The 27983-nt window shown below is 49.7% G+C and overlaps 1 protein-coding gene across 2 annotated transcripts; it reads right to left on the bottom strand.

The window, feature by feature from the left end:
* Positions 1–830: 830 nt before the first annotated feature.
* On the bottom strand, positions 831–27791 carry LOC122387306 (E3 ubiquitin-protein ligase ZNF598-like). 2 transcript variants are annotated; one of them, XM_043377406.1, is made up of 11 exons: positions 27152–27791; positions 10526–10768; positions 10095–10213; positions 9665–9757; positions 8932–9041; positions 8440–8581; positions 6223–6360; positions 4850–5426; positions 2850–3432; positions 2366–2496; positions 831–1994 (listed from the first exon to the last, which is right to left on the bottom strand). In XM_043377406.1, the coding sequence occupies exons 1-11, from the start codon at positions 27479–27481 to the stop codon at positions 1839–1841; spliced, it is 2622 nt and encodes an 873-aa protein (XP_043233341.1). In that variant the 5' UTR covers positions 27482–27791; the 3' UTR covers positions 831–1838. The 2 variants fall into 2 exon arrangements, with proteins under 2 accessions (XP_043233341.1, XP_043233342.1); XM_043377407.1 differs by lacking the exon at positions 6223–6360 and having other exon boundaries at positions 27152–27790.
* Between the last annotated feature and the right edge of the window lie 192 nt (positions 27792–27983).

Below are 27983 nucleotides of genomic sequence, written 5' to 3' on the forward strand. Positions count from 1 at the left end.
GATCGCAGACCACCCCGATGGCGCGGCGATCTGGGCCCTGCTGCTCAGCATCTCCGCCAGAGGCCAAGAGGTGATGCTGCAGTGGGTACCAGCGCATTGCGGTATCCCCGGCAATGAAAAGGCGGACGAGCTGGCGAGAGAAGCAGCCGGCCTCCAGCAGGAGGCGCCAGCGGATGTCCGCACCATCACGGGCGCCGTGGCCAGGACGGCTGCAGAGGCATGGCGCAAGTCGTGGCCGGATTCTTTCTTCCGGCGAATTTGGGGAGACCGGATGCCGAGCCCGGTCTCCGGCGTGAGCAGGAGCGAGGCGGTGGATGTACACCAACTGAGGGCCGGTCACTGGGGAATGGCCCGCCAGTATCTCCACCGTATCGGCCGCCTCCCGACGAACTCGTGCCCCGGCTGCCCCGAGAAGGACTGCCCTGCGGCGCGATGTATCGTGTGCAAGGAGGAGGCGGACACACCGGAGCATGTGCTGCTCCGATGCCCGAGTCTCGCCGGACTGCGCCTTCGGTTGCTCGGCAACATACACGTGGACCCTGCGCAGCTGCGCGACGGCGACGTCGTCGCGGCCTTGGCCCGCGGCTTCAGGCGCCATCTGGAGCCGCTGGCTGACGGGCGACCCTAGAGGTCGCCCGGGAGGAACAACAACAACAACAACTACCTATGTGGCCGTCTGCTCGGTCTGCTCCGTGTCTTCTTTCCCAAATTATTGTTCGCGAGCTCGAATCGGTAATTCGCGACTGCGAGGCATGCCTGTAGCAAGCGACAAGCGTCATCTCAATCTGTCTGCAGGCATGCGTCAGTACTTAGCAACAAAAAACCGTAACCATTGGAAAACGTTTCTGTATTCAGTGAAACAGACCATTCCATCACCTGGTTCGCTAATTCATCCGTAACACAACGATCACATCCCAGCGGCGGTCGGCCGTCCCCGCGGTCCGGGGCCGCAGCGTACGCCGCCAACAGAAGGCACTAACAGGGCCGAGGCCGGCCGGTCGGAGTCGGGAGGGCCAGCGCCCACCGGCCCCGCCGCGCACCGCCGGGTGGCCAGCCGTATCTCCAACACAACACCAACACACCAGCGCAGGCGGAGCTAGATCACTAAAAACGACTATATCAGGAGAGTACGAGTAGTCAAGCAGATGGAATCGTAACCGATTAATACTTTGAATCTTATCAGCTAAATCATCGCAACTGCGTCGTCTCGTTCAGATGTTTCACAAAACTCAGGCATGGTGCCATCCCCGCAACACGAACGTAACTAGCATGAGCGCAAAGCGACAGAGTATCGGCCTTAGATGACTGGGTCTGGTATCACCTGGTCCCGAGTGGAGTGCCCCCGCCTCGGTGACAGGCAGACTGTCAGGCAGCACTAGACGCGGAGTCTAGGGCTGGTGGTTTACCGGCTGGAAGCCAGCAGAAAGCACTCCCACCCCATCAGGTTAACGGACTGGTTTAACTGGTCTACCGCGATTCCAATCAATAGCGTGTGCGGATAACCTTTACAAGATGAAATCCCATGCACCTGATACCTGCTGAGTGCTGACATTGCAAACATAACTTTCCCCAATCGCCCAAAATCACCCTGACTCGCACCATCGTCTTGGCACAGACATATTGCCACCCACCAAACCCCGCATTCTGCTATCGTCAGCACCACTCAAAACACCACACACCAGCACACTGGCCAGCGCAGCCATCACAGTTCTGACACTAATCGCTCACTCCATGGCTAGTTAACGATCGCGAGCTCCAACCTCCAGACATTACGACAGCAACCAAGGCACGGCGACCGGCGGACGGTGGACGGGCAGACGAACGATCTCAGCGACAGGTTAGTCCAGCACGGGGAAGTCGCCGTCCTCGAAGTGCTGCGATGTGTGCTGGGCCATATCGTCGAACACGAGGACCTGGCCGCACGTGGGACAGGACGGAAACTTGTTCCGCTGGAACCCGTTCTTGTTGAGCTTCTCGTGTGCGGCCAGCAGCTCCTAAGGGATGGCAGGGGGAGGGTCAGCAAGTGGGAGGCAGGCGAGTCGGCCGGCCAAGGGGACGGCCATCCAGACGTTTCTTGCTACACTAGCGGTCGGGAGTGTGTTCGTGTACAACTGCCCGAACGGGCATTGAACAGCAAAATAACAGCAATCTAACATTCCCATAAGGTGTAGCTTATGTAAGCGTTATATGACGTTGTTAGTGTATGTGAACCGATTTTTATACCTCTCAACGTAAAAACACCTGATCAGTATACAAGCATTACGAAGTTAAACACATTCCACGGATCGAATGTCTATCCAATGTGCATATAAACGCCTGCACCGTGCGCGTCAGTACGCTAAATGCGTCCGCTCGCTAATCCTACCCTCTGTCTGTCGATGTTGGGCAGCAGCACGAGCAGCTCGGGGAACATCTTGCCGAACTTGTCGTTACCGAGCAGGTTCATACAGCCCGAGTAGTAGTCCTCCGCCGACAGCTCCGACTCCCGGAACGCCTCTGCAGGCGGGCCAACGGACACTCAGTGAGGAATATGAGGCGATTCTAATCATACTGAGCCTTATGGGGATCGAAAGTGAAAAGTATTGGCATGTTTACGACTCGAAGTAGTTCTGGCCCATCTTTGGTTGGCCTGCAATAATGGGAAAATGTTGAGGGGATTGTTGATTTACGACATATGCTTTGCAGGAATTGCATAAGTCGCGGGTGAGAAGCGCTGAAAAAAATGTAAAGCAGGGCATCGCCATAATTGCAATGCTCCGATGAAATTCCACGAAATCATAGGGCGCGTATAATCACTTCCCCGTATCAAAACATTGATTATTCCACAGCTGTGGCACCGGGATACTCACTCGAGAGCGTTTTGAAGGCGCTGAACTCGAGTTCGCTGGGGAACAGCTCGCGTGCCTGGTGAACCAGCCGGTTATTTCGGGCGGCAAAGTTCTCCGGCTCTCGGTACTGGAACTTCCCGTCCGCAGCCCGCGCCGCCCCCGCCGCCGGCGCAGCAGTCGTCAGAGACAGGCCGTTCAGAGCCCCGGTCGCGGCCGATACGCCATTCTCGCCTCCGGCCGGGCGCTTAGTCTTCTTCTTCTTGCTTTTGCCGGTGTTTGTCTCACCAGCGCCTCCCCACGCCGAGCCAGTCGACCCCGCTGCCCCGCGAGCGGGCATGAAGCTCCCAAAGTTCCCGTGCGCCGCCACAGGGCCCAGCGTTGGGAAATCGCTCGGAGCCGGCGGGCCGGCAGCGGCCGGCTTCGGGGCCGGTTTGGGCGCCGGCTCAGCCTTCTTAGTGACCCAGGAGGAGGTACTGGCGGCCGCGGCGGGTCTCCCCAGTGAGGGGAACGCGTCTTTGGTGAGCGGCGGCGGCCGGCTGCCGGACGCTCGGGGCGGCGCGGGCTCCGGCGGCCGCTGGATCGTGATGTTGCTCGTGTTGGAGACCTGGATGGAGAGTCGGGAGAATACCGCTTGTCAGTGATGTTGAATAGCGTTCTGAATGGGCGATGGAGGGGGGATAGACAGAGAGGGAGCAGGATTGACCGATAGTGGTAAGCTGTTTATTGGGACTTATTGGGGCGATAGTGGTAAGCGAAAAGAACGAAACTCAATAGGCAGAAGAACTTCAGCACTCAAATACGAACAATTAGAGCGATAAACTATGTAAGTACTGTGATTTAACACGCGCACTGCAGGGGGGGGGGTTGTTTTCAACCCCCCCCCCCTGTGGTTTTTCGCAAATCGCGAGAAAACGGCGGCGCGTAGCGCCGCCAAATTTTGCATACCTGTTCTCCCAACTTTTGCACACCTTGAGTAAAAATTTTGACCCCAGGTGACCTATGGTCAGGTCACCAGGTCAGGTCAAGTGACCCTACCTCGAAACGTAAATTTCGAAGTTTGCAATCCCAAGCCCACAGTTGTTGAGATATGATCTTGAAACCCACAGGAAATAGTAAAGTCATCACGAGCTACAACTTGTATATCTCGGAATTTTTATATCGATGACCTAAGGTCAGGTCATTTTTGCGACCGGCACATTATAAGTCAATGGGAGAAATTTCAACTTACTCTGAATGCCATCCTATGACTTCAATACGCTCAGGATCATAGTATTACAGGTCCCTGTTGGTGATTTCACCGAAACATATCACTTATGACCTTTGGAAGGTGATCTCCAGGTCATCTTAGGTCACCTGAGGTCACCAGCGGTTTTTCTTCAATAACTTGAGATTGAATAGAGATAGAGACTCCGTTCGACGTTTATCGTGTTTTTCTCGTCAATGCGGATCGAATGATATGCAACATGACCTATTTCGGTCAGGTCATGACCTTGACCTGAGGTCAATTTTCAACTTGACCTTTCGAGGTCATATTATATATCATTCGATGCGCCTTGACGAGCTAAGAACGATGGCGTTCGAATCGATCCTCTGTCTTGTGTGCAAGACAAGTTATTCAAGAAAAACTACCGCGAAATTCCTGTTGTGAAAATCGTAACATTTTGTCTTCGGTGACCTCTGGTGACCTCGTTTTTGACCTGACCTAAAAATGATCTTAGTATTTCTTGTAGATCTCATCTCAACCTATCCAACGCCGTTTACCGCTTGTCGCTACGTTGCGCCGTTTTTGAGATCTCAGGGGGGGTTGTTTTCAACCCCCCCTGCAGTTCGTGTTCGGCTCAGACCCGCTGCAGTGCGCGTGTTAACAACTAGAGTCGGCATGACACTATTCGGCATTTGAGACATCCATTCGTGAGTCCGGAAACAAAGATGTTCATCATCCGGATCCAGATAAAAAACAAAACTGAAGCTGGGTCACCGTAATCTAAATCGACACACCACAATATGAGCTACATCCTCACCTGCGATATCCTGGGCACGTCCGGCTCCTCGGGCTCCTCAAAGTCGTACTCCGCCGCCGCGGCCGCCGCCACCGCCGCCGCCACGCCTGCCGACGCCGGCCGACGCTTGAAGTCGATGGCCACATTGGTGCTGCGGCCCTGCCCCTGCTGTTTGCCGCCGCCCTTAGCCGGCGCCTGTTTACGCTGTACACTGACACTCAGCGAGGGCGCCGCGGCCGGGGCGGGGGCGGGGGCGGCTCTGGGCGGCGCGGACCGCACCGGAGCCGCCACGGGCGCCGAGACAGGCCGCTGCGGGGCCGCCAGACTGGGGAAGTCCTCTGCGGAGGTCGCCGGGCGGGACGGCGCGGCCCGGCCCGGTTTGGCCGGCCGCCGCTGTACGCTGACACTGAACGCCGGCGCGGCGGGGGCGGGGGCGGCGGACGGGGGCGGCGCCGCGCGGCCGCCGCCCAGGCTCGGGAACTCCTCATCAGTGACGGCGACGGCGCGGTTGTCCCAGGGCCGGCCGCCGCCACGGTGTGGGGTGGAGCGGACCGTCTTCCCGGCGGCTGTGGCCACGCGCTGCGCCAGGCTGCCCCGACTGGCGGATGGAGGAAGAAAGGACATGTCAGTAAGCGGCGCAACACAACAGTGAACACGCTACGAAACGGCGCCCCAGGACAGGACAGGACTGCCCCGACATTCTCGTCTCAGCATGTTTACCAATATCCTCTACCAAAAGTGCAACACATGAGAAGAGGACCGGCGACATGAGAAGAAGAGATTATGACTTGTACACATTTCAGGACGTCTTTGTTTGTTTGTTTGTTTGTTTGTTTGTTTGTTTGTTTGTTTGTTTTGTTGGGTTGGGCCCTTTCGGTCTGACGAGACCATTTCAGAGCCGGGAGGATGATATGATTTAGGGGGAGACATTGGTCTGGGCAGGCACCCTAGTGAGTCACCGGGGCTGAGCCCGTCCAGAGGACAGGCCACCCAGCCCCAAGGTACTCACTGCATCCGGCTACGGGGTGCGCTCCCTCGGGAGCAGCGGTGCCGCTCCAAGGGAGCAGCCCGCATGAGATAAAGTTGCCTGTCCAGCCCGGAGGGGGTTGCGGCGTGGAGGAGAAGGATTTCAGTCTCCTGAGGATAGAAGCACGGAGCGGTGTGCAAAACAATCCATAGAAACACAAACAATATTCCACTATCCTGTCCTAAGCCTCTCATAACGACACAATTTCCACATTCTGTAGGTTGAAACAGGCTCCTTTGATAGTAAATCGCATCAATAGATCGCACGCTGCGCACGCACATCCGTGCGATTGATCGATGTGATCGAGATTTATGCATGTGAATCCTGCCTGCCGAAAGTCTGTTTCAGCCCTCATCACCCAGCTGACCTGGCGGGCAGCTCTGCGCCGCCGGTGGCGCCGCCCGCGGACAGCGTCGGAAACTCCTGCTGGCTGCTAGTGTTGACCGGCTGGGGCGCAGGCGGCGGCGGCGACGGCGGCGGCTCCGGGGGTCCACTTGGCTCCCGGCTGCAAAGACGTCACCACGGCGGAGCGTGACGTCACGAGTGGTAGAAGATGACGACATGGATGGAAGAATATGCCCAGGCCGATGGAGGATGTCGTCGACGGAAGATCGTGATGCCATGGATGGTAGATACTAACGACAAGCCAGGATGGTAGATGACAGAAGATGCGGACTTCATGGATGGCAGGAGGTGATATCGCGGATGGTAAAATACAGGCGAAATACGGCTTCAAAATGTAGTAATGCCAACAACGGCAGTCCCCAAAGATGATGACGTCTTGGATGGTAGATGACGTCACAGAGCATGATTGGTGATATTGATGTCACCGAAAATGGCAGAGGATGGTTATTGGTTTCACACATGGTAGATGATATTGCGGACGGTGGAGCTAGAATTTCCGTGCCGATAACTGATGACATCATGAACTGCCGATGACGCTACCGGAATTGGAGGATGGGAAGACGCAGACGGTAGATGATGTCAGCACGGAAAGTTAACCCTCGCCGGCCGAGGGGGGGGGGGGGGGGGGCGGGTGCCACCCCCCCCCCATAGGTTTTTTTCGCGATAGCTCCGAACACGCTGACGATAGAGAGCTGAAACTTGGCATACCTGACCTTTGATCCAAGCCGCATCTTTTGACACCAACCGCATTTTTAGGTCAGGTCAGGTCACTGACCTAAGACGTCATAAGTGAACCTCTGCACGGTCTTCAGATGTCGCAACTTCGCAACGCCCTCACTGCCAGAGGAGATGTCACAGGGAAATGAAACTTGCAGGATCTAGTATCCATTATGAGTCCCACAACTTGTATATCTCGGATTTTTCCTAAAGGTCATATGAGGTCAGGTCATTTTCGTGACCTCACCATTATAAGTCAATGGGGAAAAATGAAAACTGCTATTCTGGCGCCGGGAACGATCTCCAACTATCTCAAGCACACAGAATCGTGATTTTATGCACTCCTTGCAAGGTTAGATGCGTCACTTTTGCAATGTTGACCTTGCGTGACGTCATTTATGACGTCATCAAGGTCATATTAGTTTTTCGTCAATAACTCTTGATCAAATTGAGCTAGCGAGTCGGAAAAGCCACCAATGGACTCAGGAAGACCTGCCGAATCGAATGATATGCGACATGACCTCTTTCGACCAACTTCGTGACCTGGGGGTGCTGACCTGACCTTGACCTGAGGTCAACACCCCAAGTTGACCTGACCCGGACAAAAAGTATACCATTCGACGCGCCTGAGCGAGACGAACACGATGCTGCCAAAATCGGCGCTCTGCGGCCGTTTTTTGCGAAGTTATTCACCAAAAACTGAACCGTACCTTGGGGCACTTGACCTGACCTCAGAGGTCACCGGTTGACCTAGGACCTTAAAATCGGGTACCAATCTCTGCGTCTCGTAACGGCGCACACGCTCGTTTTTTCCGCGACGCGCTAGCTCCACCAGGGGCGAAACGGCGAGGGGGGGTCGTACCCGCCCCCCCCCCCCCTCGGCCGGCGCGTATGTAGAAAACCAATAGGTCCGGCGAGGGTTAATGATAGCTGTATCCCAGAAAACGGAAAATACGGCCACGGACACAGGAAGACGGCAGAACGATAGAGGATGACGTCACTTAGGCCGTAACTGTATGTGGTGGACGGTAAAAAAGGACGCGGTCGGAGTCGGGAGCAGCACGAGACTCCCTTGCTGAGTCACAAGTATTTGCAGAACTGTTCTATCTAATCGCAATTTCCGCTATGAATTAAGTAAAACAGCATTAATGTTCAGAGCGATTCAATACCAGCTTCACTTAGACGTTAACCTCATCACAATCGGTGGTACCTTATGTCAGACACAACAATAAACGATAACAGCTATCACATTCCTCCTCTAGAACATGGATTAATTTTATCCATCAGCCCTATAAAAAATGAGTCACAACTCAGTGCTCAACAAACAGCTGTTTGAGGATTGACCAAAGACTTAAACCTTCTGTATCAGCTGACCTAGTGCCCCATATCGCATCTGATTATGCTAACACATCCCTCCACACCACATCACTACCTGCCGTTTTATCTCAGATACCCGACCTACCGGTCATATCTGTCGTTGCGGTCGTATCTATCGTTCCTACGCCACCGTCCCGGCTGCTCGGAGCTGAAATCGAGCGTCAGGGTGCGGTCCTGCCGCTGCTGGCCGCGGCTCTTGTTCTCGGAGTGCACCGTCAGGCGATGGGCTGCACGAGGAGAGGGGGGGGAGGGGTGAGATAGCGGGTGGCAACAGAGACAGGTGGTTTATCGGTGGTGAGGGACGGTGACATACGAGGGTGTCCGAACCAGCCGTTTGTATAGCCTGCATAGCCAGTCGAGGGTGTCGACAAACAATAATATAAGTCAAGGAAATATAGCACAAGGCATGTTACATATTCTTCATATGTTACCGTTAGGTTATGCTGCGTGAATCAATATACGAAATGACTTTATCTGCCCTACTCGACAAATGTGACTGCAGACGGTACGCAATATGACAATTTCACTCTGGTAACAACATTAAGCTTAGGAAAATATCCCCGTTCACTGTACTTACCTTTAAGATCCATTTCGCTGCGAAATACAACAAACTTTTCATCTTTGCACTGGCCCTGCTCGCAGAAGTAGTGGTCCTCGCGAAAATGGTCGGCCAAATGCGCATAATCGCTGAAAAACGTCACATATTTTGAAATGATTATTTAACAGGATGGTTATTGGTTAGAGAGTGGCATCAAACGGTAGAGGGAATACAAAGGGGTGGAAAGGGACGACTTGGGTGGAAAGGAAAGTTCACGAGCATTTTACGACCGTGGAAATGCATTACTAATTGATGACCAAATATACGGTGACAGCAAACCACAACTGCCCATCGTAGGTACTCATATTTATAGATATAAGTACACCATACAACATAATTCGCATTATAAACCAATGCTATGCTAGCTTATTTGTACTTGATCATGAAAACGCAAAGTGTGTAACGTAGCAGGCTGGCTACACTACGCGTTTTATGCGTGCGTTTTTTTCGTGTTTGCGTGTTTTGCGTAATACCGTTCTAGAAAAAAGAACGATATTACGTTTTTGTGATGTTTTTTACCTATTATATCAATAAATATAAGTTATATGAGCTTTTGTGTATAACTAATGTAAAACATGTATTATTCATAACTTTTGCTTTAATAATATCGCGAAAAAACGCAAACCCGCAAAAAAACGCACGCAGAAAACGCATAGTGTAGCCAGGCCTTAAGACTGGCCAATGCTTTTGCGTTTTAGTGGCTAAAACTTACTCATAAAATATGTGGCGTCCATCCGCCTCGCAGAGGTGACAGTGAAAGTGATCCCGACGAAGGTGAAGAAACAATTCATCTTTATCATTATATCTGCAACACACGCAGGAGTACATCAACAAGCACCCGACCCACGCCATGACGGATTCAGTCGGCACAACACGGCTGATAAGCGGCCGAGCCCTAAGGATTAGACGGAACACGCCAGCAAACTAACCGGTGACAAGAAGGCAATGATAACTAACACCAGCCCCTCCCTCAATCTCCTAATAAATAAAAATCAAGTACAATCGATGCATTTTAGTGGCCAAATAATGTACAGAGCATGGAGTACCATTGTTAGGGTTATACTCCGCCTACCACGGCTTGTGGCATTTGCGTATCATCGGGAAATAAGGACCGCGTGAGCACGAAATATACAAGGACGTACCTTTGTTGGCAGTATTCACATAGAGGATGACCGCGGTGGGACGAATCATCTGGGTCGCCTTTTCGTTTATGTAGCGCCAATTTTTCACGAGTATAGAGCTTTCTCTCGCTGGTAAATATCTGAAAACATACACCGACAAAATGTCATATTTGTCATGTGTATTGTGTGGCGTGAAGATATTATGGACAAAAGAATGACATTAACTTTTTTTCTCTGGTTTAATGAGTAGCCAAAGAGAGCTCACAAACACTGCGTGTTTGGTACACTGCACAAAGGCAAGACAATGTGCACTGCACGATATCGTCAACGAATTGAAACTTTTAAATGGACCATCACACCGTGCCGCTACCACCACCACTCAGCAGTGCTACCAATTACCATGGTAGCCGCTATAGCAGCAACAGCTCGGTCCCGACATCCCTAACACCCACCTTTAGATGTTTAACGCACAGCTCGCAGAACTGTAACTGGTGCTGGCGCAACATGTGGTCAGCCAACTGCTTGAACACGGGGAACGTCTTGGGCGGCTGGCAGCGTGAGCAGGTGTGCGCTAGCAGCATGGAGAAGGCGCGTCGAACACCCTCATCCTCCAGCGCCAGCCGGTACTGGTCCTCGTTGAACAGGGCGCGCATGTAGACGGACCGGAACGAGCCCTTGTCGCGGGTGAACACCGCCTGCGAAAGCAGTCAGTCGCGTTAGAACCACTTCAACATAATCAGATAACATAAACGTAGACAATATAACACAAAACAAATCAACGTCACCAATAATATATATATATGCGTAACGACTGGAGCCTGCAGGGTTGTCTGGAGGGATGACCGTCAGTCCGGGCAAGGAAGAGTGAAGAAGGATGCGGATGGGCTAGTCCTGAGGTTAGCAAGAACAGATGTTCGGACCGATCCGGGGGCGGCTCGTTTTGAGATCTTTTGATTTGATTCCTCTGCCACACAGCGCGAAACACCGGCGATGTTGTCGAGCACGGAATCAGCACGAAATTAGCCACTGCCCGGTTTAATTTAAATGTTCGGTTTAATCTTCCCAAATCCAGTAAAGTAAAACGTTTATGCAGATCAGTGTAATTAAATAACCTAACTGATACCAACAATGCTTTCGTGTCATCGACTGACTATACACTTCGCTACACCTCACTTGACACTTCATAGCCCTGTTTGCGTTTTACCGTAAAAAATCGCCGGCTGCGGTTGTTTTTGTTTAACTTGAAGGCCTACTTTGTCTTAAGACGCCCATGAATTTCGCCAGCTACGCAAAAAAAAAACTGATCACTGATGTGCAAAAAAGTAAGCCGGTCTCATATCATTGCTATTACTCGCCGCGTATGACTGAGGAGGGGGGGGGCGCTACAAAGCCCCCTGTCGTGTTTCTGCAATATCTTGACTATTTTTTGACCTGGTACCCTGGCTTGACCTTCATCTGCTCAAAATAATTTAATAATACATTAACACCACTTCCATTGCGTTTTATGGGCAACACTGACCAGAAGATGTTTTTTTAACCTTCCAGGCGGTGGGGGGAGGGGGGCATTTTTTTGCCCCCCTTTAGTTTTTTTTCAATATATCTCGAGAACCGCTGCGCCGATCGTCACCAAACTTTCAGTACCCTCCCGGGAGCAGCTAGCGCACATGGTGACAAAAAAAATCCAAAGGCTATGATAGGTTAGCCGCTAATGACGTCAGAGTGACGTCATTTTTGCCATTTTTGACCCAAAAAAAAGGTTTCGCGGTAAGAGCTGTCAGGCCTACAGCTTTAGAGATACAGAAAAATGTTTCAGACATAAAAGGTGTGAAATCAAAAGGGCTACAAAACTGCTATTTCGGTTTTTCAAATTTTTTGGACTTTGACCCCCAAAAATCAAAAAATAGATTTTTTGAATATGATAGCCAAAAAATCAAAAACGTTTTTTTAATTTCGAAAAAAACGGAATATATGTGATAGTCCCTACCACCTTCTATCTACATACCAAATTTGAGATCGATACCTCTTTTTTTGGCCAAGTTATAGCGAAAAAAACTGTTCAAAATTGATGACGTCAAATTTTCAAACTCAATTTCTAGCAATTCTAGACCTCGTAGAGCAAAACAAAGACCACCATTAGACTCCCCGTGACGAGCTGCATCGAATTTATACCCATTTTATGCAAAAATATCAACTTTGAAATTTGACCTTTTTTTACCTGACGTTTTTTTATCTTTTTTTTTTAATAAATTTAGTCCGAATGGTTGAATGGGTGGATTTGATGAATCAGAGCCCGCACTAAGCATAGCTTGTTGTGCTGACCCTGACCCCACCACCCGATCGCGCAATTCCAGTTGTATGGCAGAATTTTGTCCGAACGTTTAACGTGCCCTCACGACTGGACACGGTCCCCTCCGCTCACTCACGTTACCTGGCTTCTGTGCGGCCCCTGCCACAGACACGCACGCCATTACGCGTAGGAGCTAAACGTGGCCGCCCGCACCGGGGCTTGAACCGGGCTCTCACTACCGGCTAAGCGTCGGATTCCGGCGCTTTAATCCACTCGGCCACGGAGGGGACTAACCTGACCTCCACCAGAAAGTGACCTAAACCGTACCTGATGGTCTTATAACCAACACCATTGAGTTGGAAATGAAAAACTGGCCATAAAACATGCATCGCATAACCTTAGTAAAGTTGGGCTCATGTGGTGACCCTTGGTGACCTTTGGTGACCTGACCTGTGACCTGTCCTGGTATGACCAGTGACCTCTAATAGCAACATATGTACAGTGTGTCTAAAAAGAATGTACCGTCGCCACTACGTGGCGCTGGTGTCGCGAGCCGGTAGTTGGCTGAATCCGCACCAGACCACACATTCCCAGGCGCTAGGTGACAGCTGCGCAGCGGCCGGTAGTAGCGTAAGCCCGAACCTTCGTGACACGACCCCGGGGGGGGGGAGGGAGGGGAGCGGGCGGGGCAGCGCGTGTAGGGAGGGGTGCTCCAGCAAGCTGGCAGTTGTCGCGGCCAAAGGTCAAGGGGTCACACACCAAGCGAACGGACGCTGATGTGGGTTCGTGGGGATCATGAACTTGTGTGTGGTAGGTGCGTATTGCGATGCACGGGTGATACGCCAGGTCTAAGCCAAAGGATTCAGGGGAGAGCTGAAGAAAACACCTGGTCAACTACGGCGAATAATAGTGCTGAAAAATGGAAAGTATGGGTCAATGCAAGCCTTCATGACTATAAACAACTTTCTGAGGACGCAAAGGCCAGCATTGAATAACGATATCCGGATCGAAATTAGCAATGATTTATAATTAAATGCCGAATTAATAGCGCTGCAAAACCCTCCTAGTAAATTGTCAAGTCGGATTATACCCACTTGAATTAAACTATCCTAAATAAAATTGTTAATTAACTTTCTAACACTGACGTTCTTTATCATACGATAAGTATGGGGTTAACCAAGATTCAGCATCTTCCGCGTTCAAACAATCACCTGTAAGGCTAGAACATTAATGGCCAGGTAAAAACATGGTCGGGATTTGATTAACCGAATTATAAGTCGATTTTTTTAGTCGGGATTTGATAAGTCAGATTTTTTACGCCAACCGCATTTTTAAGTCAAGTCAGGTCACTGATCTATGACGTCATAAATGAGCAGTCATAAAATGAACTGTGTGAAACTGTCCTAAACTGTCCTCAACATTTTAGGACTGTGTGCACACTCCTAAAATGTTCAACTTCGCTACACCCTCAGTGCAGAGCTTTCATAGGGAGATGAAACTTACAGGATCTTATAGTATGATCGAGAGTCTCACAACTTGTATAAATGTATATCTCGGATTTTCTGAAGGGTCGCCTGAAATCAGGTCAGTCTCTCACCATTAAAAGTCAGGGGAATATGGAAATTGCTAGTTTGGTCCAGAAATGATATACAACTATCTCAAATTCTCAAGCACACGGAATCGTGATTTCATGCGCTCCTTGCAAGGTCTGATGCTTTAATTTTGCTTTGTTGATCTTGCGTGACGTCATTTATCACGTAACCAAGGGTATCAGTTTTTCGTCAATAACTCCCGATCAACTAAAGCTACCGAGTCGATAAAGCCACTAATGGACATGAAAAGACCTGCCGAATCGATTGATATGCAATATAACCTCCTTTGACCAGCTTCGTGACCTAACGGGCTGTGACCTGACCTTGACCCGAGGTTAACACCTTAACTCTCGCCCATATTGGTGTTTTTCCAGCCGCAAACGTATAAGGGGGGGAGGTCCGTTGGACCCTCCCTTGCCGTTTCGCCCCTGATCGAGCTAGAGCTTCGCGGAAAAAACGAGCGTGTTGGCCGTGACGAGAGGAAGTCGATGATACCCAATTTTAAGGTCCTAGGTTATCGGTTGACTTTCCAGGTCAGGTCAATGACCCAAAAGTCGGGAAAATCGGGCCTGTTAGAAAGTCGTAAAGCGTGGCTGCTATGGGGTTTTCGGGGTGCTGATCACGAATATCATGTTAGTTTTGATCACAGATGATGTCTTCATGCATTTAGGCCAGGTCGGGTCAGGTCAGGTCAGGTCAACCAGTAAGGGTATTCGTAGTAGGTGGCAACCGCCTCTGACAGCTTCGCAACATGTTACGAGGGCACCAAAACTACTTCGTAAATGTTCATATGGCTGCTAAATTCGAATTCAGCTCCTAAAACTGGCCTAGAAACATGTAAAACTCGAAAAAGTGAACCGAGGTCATCAAAGGTCAATGACCTGACCTGACTTTCCGGTGACCTTGACACCCACCCTAATGCATGGAAGCAACATCATATCCCATGTTTGAACGCTTAAAACCACGAAAAGACTGCAAACGCGCCGCTAATGCGAGCCGACATACGCCGAATCGCGATTCCGGCCAAACATGGTCTCGAAAAGTAGGTCGCAGGTCAAAGGTCATTAAGGTCAGGGTCATGACGATTTCAGGGTGGGTGTAAAATTGATTAAAGCGAGGATAACGAAAGTTTCGTCGCGATCGGCCGCTTTTTACGCGAGTTATTCGCGAAAAACCGAGGGAGGGGCCAGGGGGGTCCGTTCGACCCCCCCCCCCCTCTATACGGGCGAGGGTTAAGTTGATCTCACCCGAAGCAAAAGTATACCATTCGACACGCCTGAGCTAGACAAACACGATGCGGCTAAAATCGCGGATCTGCGATCATTTTTAGCGAAGTTATTTACCAAAAACCGAACCTGTGCCTTGGGCCTCTTGACCTGACCTCCGAAGTCATCGGGTGACCCTGGTCCTTAAATCGGAGACCAATCGCTGCATTTCGTAACGACGCACACGATCGTTTCTTTCGTGAGGCTCTAGCTCAATTAGGGGCGAATCGGCGAAGGGGGTTGTTTCCTCACTTCCAACCCCCAACGTCCCTCGGTATTCAGGAAACCTGAAGGTCCGGTGAGGGTTAAAACGTTTCTCCTGAACGAGGAAGAAATGTAAAAGTCAAAGCTCTATAGACGTCCTGTAAAAGTGGCCATAATCATAAATTCGTTAGAAATAAGATGCTTTTTAAACGACTTCCTCATATAGAATCGGGTGCTGGGACCAATCTTATAAACGCTTTAGAATGGACAGGGCGTCACTGGCTAAAGTTTGTGTGCAGAAAACGGCTATTACCTAAATGCAAAATGGTTTTCATGCATTTCAGTCAATTGTGTATTGTCGGTCCCAGTGGCCGAGCTAAAAAAAATCGGTAGTGTTTTGCATCTTTTACGCCCTAAGAAACTACACCATCTATCGAAGTGGGCGGGCTTATTTGAATGGGAGGGCGCATTATGCACGAATCGAGTGCTTTCGTTTATTTTGGACTGTATTTTACCACATCCACTGCTGGTATCACTATTAATATTATCTAATGCCGTGAATACGACAGCATTCCATTTATAAGATTGGGCCAATGGAGTCGCGCCCCGCGAGCTCGGTTTTCCGCTGGGCCGCTACAGGCCAGGAAGTCGGTCCTCGCCTGAGGGCAGGACAAAGGTCAGCGAGGGAGCGCGAGGTCAGCCAGGTATCGCCAAGTGCCGAGCGGATGCCGCTCCCTCCCCTCTCTTCCCCTCTTCTCCCCTCCCCACCTCGGTATAGATGGGGAGGGACCGAACTGCCAATGACATGCGAGCGGTCAAGGCCGCTCGCGCGGCAGCGACCCTGGCGGCCGGATGCCGCAACTGGGATTCAGCCAAGTTACCGATTCGCCTCCTGTGGGAGAGCCAAACCAGGGGACATACTTTTTAGATATACTGTACTAGACAACTGACGCCTTATCGCTGATTTTCGACAAAATGCGTTTTACTCGGTGTTATAGCGCTTTCCCTAGAAGCCCCGTGAACGGTGAAACATTTTATCTTTGACCTGACCTGTGACGTCATCGGTGACCCCGAGGTCAATGAAATTTGCTTTCTCTAAACAAATTTGACAGGGCTATCGAACGCCGTTTGAATTTTCTGGATCCGTCCAGCAGTTTCGGAGATACGGGGGGGGGGAAATGCCCCCCCCCCCACCGCGCGGAAGGTGGCTGGTAGGCCCACCGCCTGCCGGGTTAATGCCATTTATATTACTTTCAGAATCAGTGACCATTTGTACTTGACCTTGACCTTCAGAAATATTATTCATGTACATGTTCAACGCTTTCTGAGTGGCTTCATTGGTATTGTGTTTGCATTCCAACCAAAACTGGGCTCAATGCCTGCATTCAATATAGCCCTAAATTAAATGTTAATAATATGTTCCATTTTAACCTTTGACCTGACAGCTGACCCTAATCAATTATGTGACTTCAAATTTAGAATCTTGGGAAAAATGCCCCTCCCCCTTCCATCAATGGCATTTGGGTGGACACTGAGTCAAATGCTGGTCAAAGGGACCCTCCCACCTTCAAAAAAGTTTATGAATTGGCATGAAAGTGATGTCGCTCGGTTCAGAAAGAGCGAAAACGAATATCTACCAAATTTCACCGAAAAACGTTCCCCGGTTTTCAAGATATTAGACTTTTACTTTTGTTTACTTTTTGGGATCTCCGCTGTTCCTAGCGACTTTATTTGGAAGCAATAGTTTGGCAGCTGAAAGTGCGGCACTTGTTGCGCGCAAAGCAGCATACACCACCGCGTGCTACAAAACGTTTTAGTCAAACATTTGAAAATCGTTAGATATCTGCACTGACGTCACACATTCAGAGGGGTATTCCTATGCATTAGCCCCTCTGAATCAAAATGCTGCAATTTTGAAATTCAATATTTCCGATTTAAGGCATTTCTCGATGTTGTGAGTGCCGAAATCGGTAATTGTGAGCCAGGGACCCCATTTTGGCTATCTCAACTCAAATCTAATGTTAAGGTGGGAGGGTCCCTTTAATACAAAAAAATAAAGCACAAAATAAAAAAAAATCAAGAAGAACCTTGCTCACTAATAAAATAATGAAGGTGTTTTCCATAAATTTGCAACAGGTAGGTAACCTTAAATGTGTGCCTGCAGTGTGCAGTGACAGCTACTATGCCCATTAGTCCAGCCCACACCAGAGTGTCAGCGTCAGTGTGACATCATCTAGGCACTGCAGCATACTTGTGCTAGTCTCTAGGGAGTTGGTCGCGGACTTTTGGCGGGAGCGGACGTCCCTCGAGAGCTCTGGCGATCTTGGATTGTTGCATCGATCTTTTGTTTCTCAAGAATGTGTTCCATGAGTTTTTCATAGATACTCATCTCACATTCTGCACATAGCTAGTTGAACTAGAAGAAAATAATTTTGATCTTCACTCGAGAAGCAACCAGCCGTTAGGGGCGCTGGTATTCTCTGCGTTGGTATGCCGACACTCCGCTCCCCGGAGCGCCCGGGGCTACGGCGGAATAACAGGAACGAATCGGCGTCCCCGATGCGAAATGTGTCGACGAGAGGCGTTCGAGTGCCTGGAGGGGCAGTTGGGGATGCAAATGAATCTGTGAAAACTGCAACTAAGGGCAGAGGCAATCAGAAAGCTGCAAAGAAGGTAAGAGATCGGGGCTCGGCCAATTCTGATGTTGGAAAGGAGCAAGTATCGGGGGAAAGGCCTACTGGGCAGGATCAGGATGGGGACTGCGATCGCGGCCGAGACTCAGGATCAGTGGATCTTGATGGCGTTTCCCTTCGCGGTGCATGTTCTAATGTGATAGCTGATGTAAATGTGTCCCGCAAGGAGAAGCTCCAGGGGGCCAGGTCAAAGTTGAAGGGAAGAGAAGTCGGAAAACTAGAAAATGAGGTATTCAAACCATTCGGACCCCCATCTCGTACCTCCAGTGTAAGCGATGCAGTTGAGGCTGTGATTTGCTCGGGTGGCCCATCAAAATCTTGCGGCAGGCCAGTATCTGATGATGATGAGGGAATTCTCTGTGATGCATGCTGCCTATGGTTCCATGCCGACTGCCAGGGTGTTACCGAGATAGAGATGAAAGCTCTGAAGAGGCATAAGTCCCTGGCGTGGCTTTGCTCAGCATGTAAGGATGGTTTCTCAAAAACAGCCCACCGCTGTGGCTGCTGCACTCGTGTTGAGACTAGGCTGTGCCACCTGGAGGAAGCTCTCTCTGAGCAAGCCAAAATACTCATGAAGGTGGGTGATGGACAAGAACACCTTGCAGATGTTGTCAAGGCCAGCAACCAGAAACTGGAATCCACAGTTCTCGATCACAACATCACAGTGGTCCAGAAGGTCAGGGATGATGATGATAAGAGGCAGCAGTCCTACGCTGATATCGTCAGGGGATCCTGTGTTGAGGTGATTGAGTCTATCACATCCAAGATTGAAAAGTTACCAAAGGAGCAGCAAAAGACATCTGTTGGTCCCACACCCTCCCTGCAGATTGTGGGTATAGTGGACAGTGTCCTAGACAAGGAGAAACGCAAGAACAATGTGGTTGTCCATAACCTGCCTGAATCACCAGCTGAAACCCATGCTGATAGAGTAGCTCAGGACAGATCCAGGTTTGTCCAGCTTGTTAAAGATGAGTTCCATCTAAGTGTCAGTGTGACCAAGTTATTCAGAGTTGGGAAGCCCATGACGGGCAAGCACCGCTTGCTGATTGTGACCCTCGACAGTGAGGAAACTAAATGGGAAATTCTCCGCCAGGCACCCCAGCTCCGCCACAGTGAGTTGTGGCCAAGGATCTACCTTTCCCCTGACTTAACGAGAGAGGAAAGAGAAGAAGGACGCAAGTTGAGAGAGGAACTGAAGAGACGCAAGGACAATGGGGAGCTAAATTTGGTGATTAAAAATCGCAAGATTGTAGAAGGAAGCAGAGTAATGAGACCTGGCTCTCTCTGGGTCCAGAAGAAGATAGATAGATAGATAGATAGATGTATTCGAACAAGATCCATTATAAAACAATGGCTTTTCACTAGTTCACGTAAGCGAATTAAAACATTGTGGACACGGCGAAACAGACATACCAGAGCAGCTACAATCACGCACATGATGAAGTCAGGTATACCCTACTGCGACTTAACAGCGCGTCTGACTGCAGAACGGAACCCGCACGTTCCGGGCTCCACACCGACACTGTTCAGTAGCCCTACTCCTCGGTAGCACAGCCGTCTCCTCCCTGCCTCAGTTCGGATAGTCGGGAGCGTGTACAGGCTGGCCTGCCTCGTGTTATGGCTGTGGCGCTGATCAGTCCGCAGACCAATAGTCGCCATGATGCTTTCAGGCTGCCCTGAAACTATAACCCGCTCGACCGCACACACAGTGTGATATATCACAAGCTGTTCAGCAGTGAGCCACTGCAGTTGTTCCAGGGACTGAGATACATGGTCATATCGCCTCTTGCCCGTCACTACTCGAACGCTGAAGTTGACAAGTTTTTGTACACGTCGAAGCTGCGTCATGCCACACGAACCATACACTGACAAACAATACCGTAACACGGAAAGGACAAGTGCCTCGACAATGGATTTCAGTGTCACTCTTGGGATCACGTGACGTGCATGAGTCAGAGCAATAAGAATGCCCGTGCACTTTCTAGTTACATTGTCGATGTGCGTTTCATAGTTGAGATGGCGGTCAACGTAAACACCCAGGTTCTTGGCGGCTCGCGACTCAGCAACAACAGTGCCACAAAAGTGAAGGGAGACTAAGGGCAGGTCGCGCAGCATCGCTGGTGTACCTAATACGACCATTTGTGTCTTAGCTGTGTTAAGCATCATGCCGTTAGCACAAAACCACTGATACATACGGTGTAAGGCGTTCTCCATACAGGCCACCATTCGCTGCACGTCACGTTTCTTTCCGCTGACCAACAGCTGTGTATCGTCTGCATACTGGACAATTGTTACATCATCTGAGACACTGAGGCTGAGGTCGTTGGCATACAACATGTACATGACGCATGATAGCGCTCCGCCTTGAAAAACACCAATGTTATTTTCTCGTGAGCGCGACAGTACGTTCCGTCCTTTACCGGCACACAGCCTAACCTGCTGAGTGTGATCAGACAAATAACTGCTGAACCATTTCGTGTCAATGCCATACAGTGCAAGTTTTCGAAGTAAATTTTGATGTGGCACTACATCAAAACATTTGGACAAATCCAATAAGACCAAAATTGATATGTTGCCGTTTTCCATTGCGTGAAGAACCCTATCAGTTATTACGTGAAGCGCGGTTTCTGTAGACCGCTGCTTCTTGTAACCGTGTTGGGCATCAGCAAGAAGATGATTTTCTTCTAAGTACGTTGTTAATTGGGTCTGAACAGTGCGTTCTACGAGCTTCATAATACCCGGAAGAATAGAAATGGGGCGTGTATCGGACGGCTTGGTTGTAACCTTTCCTTTAGGGATAGGTGTCACCAGCGCATGTTTCCACGCTCGTGGGACCACACCAGAGATCAAACTGAAGTTGACAACATCTAGTAACGCATGTCTTACGCCGTGGAAAAACTTCTGCAACATGCTCACACTAATGCCATCGTCTCCAGTTGAATTGGACGGTTTCATAGATAGAAGCACGGTATATAGCGTGTCTGCGTCCACCGTTTCCACACAAAAAGAGCATGTTGACACTCGCGGGAGCCGGGTAGGCACATTTGCGGTCGGAGGTGGCACACTAGCAGCAGTGGTAGGCCCCACTGACACGTAATAGTCATTCAGTGCGTCAGCGGTTATGCTCGGTATCTCGCACTGCTGCTTTTTCGAGCCAATTACAGGTCGTAACACTCGCCACAGCCCACCGCGATCACCACGCGCGATCTCCCTCTCGTACCGCTCTCGACTCTCTCTACGCACAGCCGAGCGGCACTGGCGGTTCAGCTGCTTATACTCGGCGCGGCCGCCCGCGCTGAGGGCTGCTCGGCGGCGCCGCATCAGCTGCTGAGTTTCGGCCGTGACAGGGGGCGCAGTACATTGCCTGTCGCGTACACGCCTCAGCGGAGCCACGGTATCCAGCTGACCCACAAAAATCTGCTGAAATTGGCGCCACTTGTCGTCAGCTGTAGCAGAGCAGAAAACAGCGGTCCAGCTCGTCTCGTAGAGTTGAAGATTGAAAGCCGGAGCATCCACTCTCGCTAACGCGCGTCGGAGCACGTATGAGCCGGTAGTGCTTGCAGGTGGATACTCACGGGCCAACAACACTCTCGTAAAATCATGTGGTCCACCGTAGTGACATCGGGTGACGCCCACACGGCGCACAAGGTTTGGCCGGCTGGTAGCGATTATGTCGAGGAGGCTGCCCGCCGGACGGTAGGTGGGCCGTTTTACATTGGCGATAAATATACCGTATGTGGCTAACAGTTCACTCAGCGAGTTGCCAGACCTTGTCTTGAGGAGACAGTTGTTAAAGTCACCAGTAATCACCAGTGTGGCACGTGGAAACCGTGTGTACATGAACTGAATCTGGCACTCCAAGTCCTCGAAATCTATAGACAGTTGGCGAACAGTGTTCGAGGGTACTCGGTAACCGGACGCTACAAGCACAGACCGGTTTTTACTGAGGTGTACTAATACCCACAAAATCTCTAAATTAGAATGAGTCACACCTGTTGATGGGGTCGATATCAACTCTGAGCACAGCGTGTCTCTCACCAATATGGCCACACCGCCCTTATTCTTGGGAAGGTTGGATTGAGCTGGTCGATCACGAAGGGAGGCAGCAGCCCCTGAAGTCCAAGACCCACCTGCCGCGATGAACGGTGACCACCCCACACCTTTGCAGACAACCTTGGCTAATCATGGTGACAGGACCTCCCGACAGAATCAGGGTGTGGGAGGCAGTGAGGCCACAGCCCCATCAAACCGACCAACGCAAACTGCTCGGACGGCCTCGGTGGTCATCCCAGAAACTGTAGATGTTCCTGCAGTTGTTCCTTCTAGCTCTGAATCTGAATCTGAGGAAGCTGCATGACTGTCTCAAGACAGGAGAAGAGATGAGAAGGCTGGCCTCAGCTTTCTCTATACTAATGCTGACCAATTTCTCAACAAAAGGGATGAGCTGTGTATGCAAATTGCGGGCAGTCAGCCTGATGTTATATGTATCACCGAGGTCATCCCCAAGGCACAGACACTTCCCATAGCTCCAGCTCAGTTGGCCATTCTCGGATACATCCAGTACACCAACTTTGATCCCTCAACTCCAAATCTCGGGTCTAGTGGTATTCGTGGTGTATGTTTGTTCATTGCCAAAGGTATTCAGGCCTCAGAAATATCTTTCTTTGGCAATGTTTTCACTGAGCAGCTTTGGCTCAAGATCAGGCTCCTTGGAAGTGATGCATTGATCTTAGGCGGCATATACCGAAGCCCATCAGCTGATGCTGCATTGACGGGCCACCTCTGCAACCTACTAGTTGAAGTCAGCAACGCCAAGCCATCACACTTATTAATCATGGGTGATTTCAATTTTGGCACCATCGACTGGAACTGCAACATGTCTACAGCACCCCCCTCTCATCCCTCGCATACATTTCTTGAGGCTGTGCGGGATGCCTACCTATTCCAGCATGTGAGGCAGCCTACTCGCTTCAGACATGGATTTATTCCTCACACCCTTGACCTGATATTTTCAAATGAGGAGGGCATGGTCACAAATCTAGCCCACTTCCCTGCTCTAGGCAACAGTGACCACGAGATACTGCGGTTCAACCTGCATTGCTATACGTCCAGGAGAGACACCCTAGACAGCAGGCTCAACCTTCACAGGGGAGAGTATGAGAGCATGGCCAGAGACCTCCAGAGTGTTGCATGGAGGAGCATGGATCTAGCTCCCCTGGAGGATCACTACAAGTTCTTCTCGGACACCCTGAAGCTGACGATGACCAAGCACATCCCGAGGCTGAAACAGCACCGAAAGAAGAAAAGTATCTACATGACAAGAGAGGCATTGACACTCAGGAATAGAAAAACAAAACTGTGGAGGCGCTACATCAGGACACATGCCGAGGCCGATCACACCCGCTTCACTCGAGTTCGCAACGACTTGCGCAGTCTGACAAGAAGACTCAGGCGGGACTTCGAAAGGCAGCTTGTCAGCAACCTCAAAGAAGGGGTTAAGCCCTTCTGGCGATATGTCAACTCCCGGACCAAGACAAAGGCGGGGATCGAAGACCTCAAGAAGCCTGATGGCTCCTTGGCCTGCTCTGATGAGGAGAAAGCGGCTGTGCTCTCCGAGGCTTTTGCCAGTGTGTTCGTGAGTGAAGACTGCTCGAGCGTTCCTGGCCTGACATCTCAATGGGAAGGTCCCCTCCTCGAGAGAGTCGAGGTAACTCCTCACATGGTCGAGAGGAAGCTTCGCAACCTCAAAACGTCAACTTCCCCGGGTCCCGACGAGATCCCCTCGAGAGTCCTTCGTGAGCTGGCCATCCCACTATGTGCTCCCATCAGCTCGCTGTTTGGGAAATCGCTGGAGAGCGGCGAGCTCCCATCCGAGTGGAAGAAGGGCTCTGTAGTCCCTATCTACAAGAGTGGCAGCAGACAGGAGTCCACAAACTACCGGCCAATCAGCCTGACATCAGTCTTGTCAAAGATACTTGAAGGATTTGTCCGGGACAGGCTTATTCAGCACCTGACCGAAACGGGACAGCTGAATGATGCTCAGCATGGTTTTCTCCCGAAAAGATCATGTGCTACTCAACTCCTGTCATCCCTGGAGGACTGGACGCGGCTGATTGAGAATAAGGAGCCAGTTGACGTCGCCTACCTCGATTTCCGAAAGGCGTTCGACTCCGTCCCCCACCAGCGCCTACTTCGGAAGCTGCGCGGCCTTGGGGTTCGAGGGAATCTGCTGAAGTGGATCGAGGCCTTCCTCACCGGACGCAGTCAGCAAGTAGTCGTGAACGGTGCCAGGTCTGCTCCTGTTTCAGTAAGGAGCGGCATCCCTCAAGGTTCGGTCCTGGGCCCGACTCTCTTCGTTGTCTTCGTCAACGACCTCCCCGATTGTGTCAAATGCCATATCAAGCTCTTCGCGGACGACGCAAAACTGTATGCGAGTCCTTGGCTGGAAGGAACCCAGGGCCGCACCCAGATGCAATTGGACCTGGAAAGACTCGAACTCTGGTCCACGACTTGGCTGCTGCCTTTTAATCAGAGGAAATGTAAGGTCCTGCATCTGGGGTCCGGCAATCCCAGACACGAATACTCCCTGCTTGGAGCCCCTGTCGCACAAGTTGGGGAGGAGAAGGATCTGGGAGTCATCGTCGACGAGCAGCTGAAGTTTCGGAAGCAGGCTGCCACGGCCATCAAGAAGGCAAACCAGATCCTGGGGATCATCAGGCGTTCCTTCGAGCTGCTGGACACTCAGACGTTACCCCTTCTCTTCAAGACGCTGGTGCGCCCCCACCTGGAGTATGGGAACATTGTCTGGGGACCCTTTAACAAGGAAGACCAGCTTCTTGTGGAACGAGTACAGCGCCGAGCTACCCGGCTTGTCGCGGAGATCCGTCATCTTCCGTATCAGGAGCGCCTCAGCAAACTCAAGCCTCCATCCCTGCTCTACAGACGACGCAGAGGTGACGTCATCATGGTGTACATGCTGATGAACGACCACCTCAACCTGGCAAAGGACGACTTCTTCCAGCCGGCTCCTTCTACAAGCACCAGAGGTCACTCCATGAAGCTAGCGAAACCGACAGCGCTGACAAGAGCTCGGAGAAACCACTGGAGCGTCCGGGCGCTAAACGACTGGAACTCCCTGCCTCCCCCACGTCGTGACGGCGACCTCTGCTAACGAGTTCAAGAACCTGCTTGATAGTCACTGGTCTGATCATATTTATGACATACCTACTTAAGCTAGAGCAATAACCGAGATTCAAAGAGCTCGATGAGAACGGGTCCAAAAGGCCTCTGGCCTCCCAAAGTCCCGCCAACAGTAAGGTAAGGTAAGGTAAGGTAGTCTCAGCTGCTCAAACTACAGAACTGCTTGGTATTCCAGCTCAAACCCCATGTTAAAAGTGAACTATTTCCTTTAAGAATACTGCCCTTTATTTCTTATGTAAAAAGGTTGCATGTTGTTTATTGGGTATCATTTTCACTATTTTCAGTGGCACCTAGCTATTAACCATAGTTAATGGTATCCGTCAAGATACAGTCCAAACCACAATTGTAATGCTGTTGATATGAATATGCAACAGCAGAAATTTTAGGTTTTAGGTTAGGTTAGGTTGTAGTGTAAGTTTGTAGGTTGTATGCTGTTACATTGTAAGTTGTAGATTGTAGGTATAAGTAGGTATTAGGTAAGTTTAGGTCAGGTTTGATTATGTTCTTTCTTTAATTTGCAAGACAAATCAGTAGGTATCATTTTGAATTAAGGATGTCCAATAATGTGACAATTGGTACAAAAAAAAAATCCTTGAAATCTTTTCAGGACCAATTCAACTGCATTTTGATCTAACCATTTTATAACAAAACAACAAAAAAAACACCAGCCACCAATGGGCAATACTTCAGTTGGGCAAACAATGGGGCAAACTAGACCTTTGGAATCAAAATATGGAGGCATCAAAAGATTGATTCCTTAACCTTTTGGGCATAAATGCAAACCATTTCTAACTTACCAATCACATAAAAATAAGAGTGTTTCAAGAAGGAGCATGCCTGATCTTGAACAGAAATGCTTGAACTATCTCCTAAGCAAAATAATATTGCTCCTATCATAACAATTTGAATTCTATAGGTAGTGAAAGGCAATCAAGGAATTGATTCACAGATAATCATAATATTGATTCCCCATCAGCTGGCTAATCATTATTTTGATTCACAGGTAATGTTAACAGATAGGCAACAATGACTTGCAAGAATACAGCATTTATCTTGCTATTATTCTCATTTAGTGGTATCCTCAGCACCACAACTGATACCTATAGCATTGTTGTACTTTACCTTCACTACATTTGATAACAATTCACAATTTTTAAATGTCAAGAATACAAAAACTGAAGCAACAGGTAAAAACCATATAAATAATATAAAAGCACTACAACAATGATAATTAGGGGTTTAAAAATTTCATTTTGCCATTTTACACAAATACTGATTGGTTAGTAGGTATGTGATTCATGATACAAAAATAACATACAGTGTGATTTCCTCAAAACAGCTTTTACGTGATGGACAGTGGCTCTGTCTTTTTCCCATTCACAAGGCCAAAGGGACAATTTCTTAGCTTTGAGGTAACACTTTTTGCAAACCTACCACATTTTTCTACCTTTTAAAAGAAAAATCTCACCGTCATGGGCCTTTTTTCAAGCGTAACGATTCGTTTGAAGTCAAAAGTGTACCCAAATGAATAAAAAAATTGATTCCATGCCCATATTTGGTCATGGCTCCTCCCACCAGAATCAAATAATTGATGCCTCCATATTTTGATTCCAAAAGTCTAGTTTGCCCAACTGACTTCAGGCGATACACCAGTGCCAGTTTCAGCTCACACAGAACATGCGGCAGCAGCACTCAGCTCTGCGTGCAGGTGGAGAGTGGGCAACCCACATCACCCAAGTATGACGCACATGGCACAGATCCATGCTGCATGGGCCAGAGCCCAAAACAGACGTAATTTGCACAAATCAAAGAATATGTAAAGCATACAGGTACTTACCATTGTTGTTTCCTGGCGACATATTGGACATTCCAACTTTTCACAGAGAACACGCAGTCTTGTTGAACACTCATAGCATATGGTGTGCTCACAGTCCATAATGCACCTTATCGTTATGTCCTTGAAGCATACAACACACAAATCATCATCTCCAGATGTCATCTTCCTTTCCTTTCTGGCAGACATTGTCTTGCAAAGTACGATTGAACGCAAGAATGCAATTATATCAGCAGACACAGCAGACACCCAACTTAACACCACGAGTTGAAGTGAAAAACGGGAATTGCCAAAGCGATTACACCAAGGCCCTATATACCGATTACACCACATTGGAGAGATTCTGGCACTTGTCGGAGTAGTGTTCTTCTACTAAGAAGTTCCGCTGAGAAATCCTTCATTGTCAGTAATGTCAGCTTTTAATTAGTGATTTTGGCCCTTAGAACAGCATCAGCAAGTAATCGAACAGAATTTCTCAGGGATCCTGAGACCAAGACCTGAGACTGCCTCCAAAATGGTGTCTAGCGAGCGCAGCCATCTTAGGCAGACCAAAAATACCGGGACCATCCCACCTTCAAAAAAGTTAATGAATTGGCATGAAAGTGATGTCGCTTGGTTCAGAAAGAGCGAAAACGAATATCTATGTAATTTCATCGAAAAATATTCACCGGTTTTCAAGATATTAGAATTTTACTTTTGTTTACTTTTTGGGATCTCCGCTGTTCCTAGCGACTTTATTTGAAGTGCGGCATTTGTTACGCACAAAGCAGCATATACCACCGCGTGCTACAAAACGTTTTAGTCAAACATTTAAAAATCGTTAGATATCTGCGCT

The sequence above is a fragment of the Amphibalanus amphitrite genome, unplaced genomic scaffold, assembly GCF_019059575.1.
Source record: "Amphibalanus amphitrite isolate SeventyFive unplaced genomic scaffold, NRLGWU_Aamphi_draft 000281F_arrow, whole genome shotgun sequence".
In the NCBI taxonomy this organism is placed as follows: Eukaryota; Metazoa; Arthropoda; class Thecostraca; order Balanomorpha; family Balanidae; genus Amphibalanus; species Amphibalanus amphitrite.

Coding starts and splice junctions, on each gene's coding strand:
- LOC122387306 (XM_043377406.1), bottom strand. CDS start 27,481: ATGTGGTGTAATCGGTATATAGGGCCTTGGTGTAATCGCTTTGGCAAT. Junction 3,433..4,849: donor ACGTGCCCAGGATATCGCAG/GTGAGGATGTAG, acceptor CTCTCCATCCAG/GTCTCCAACACGAGCAACAT. Junction 1,995..2,365: donor CCAACATCGACAGACAGAGG/GTAGGATTAGCG, acceptor GCCATCCCTTAG/GAGCTGCTGGCCGCACACGA.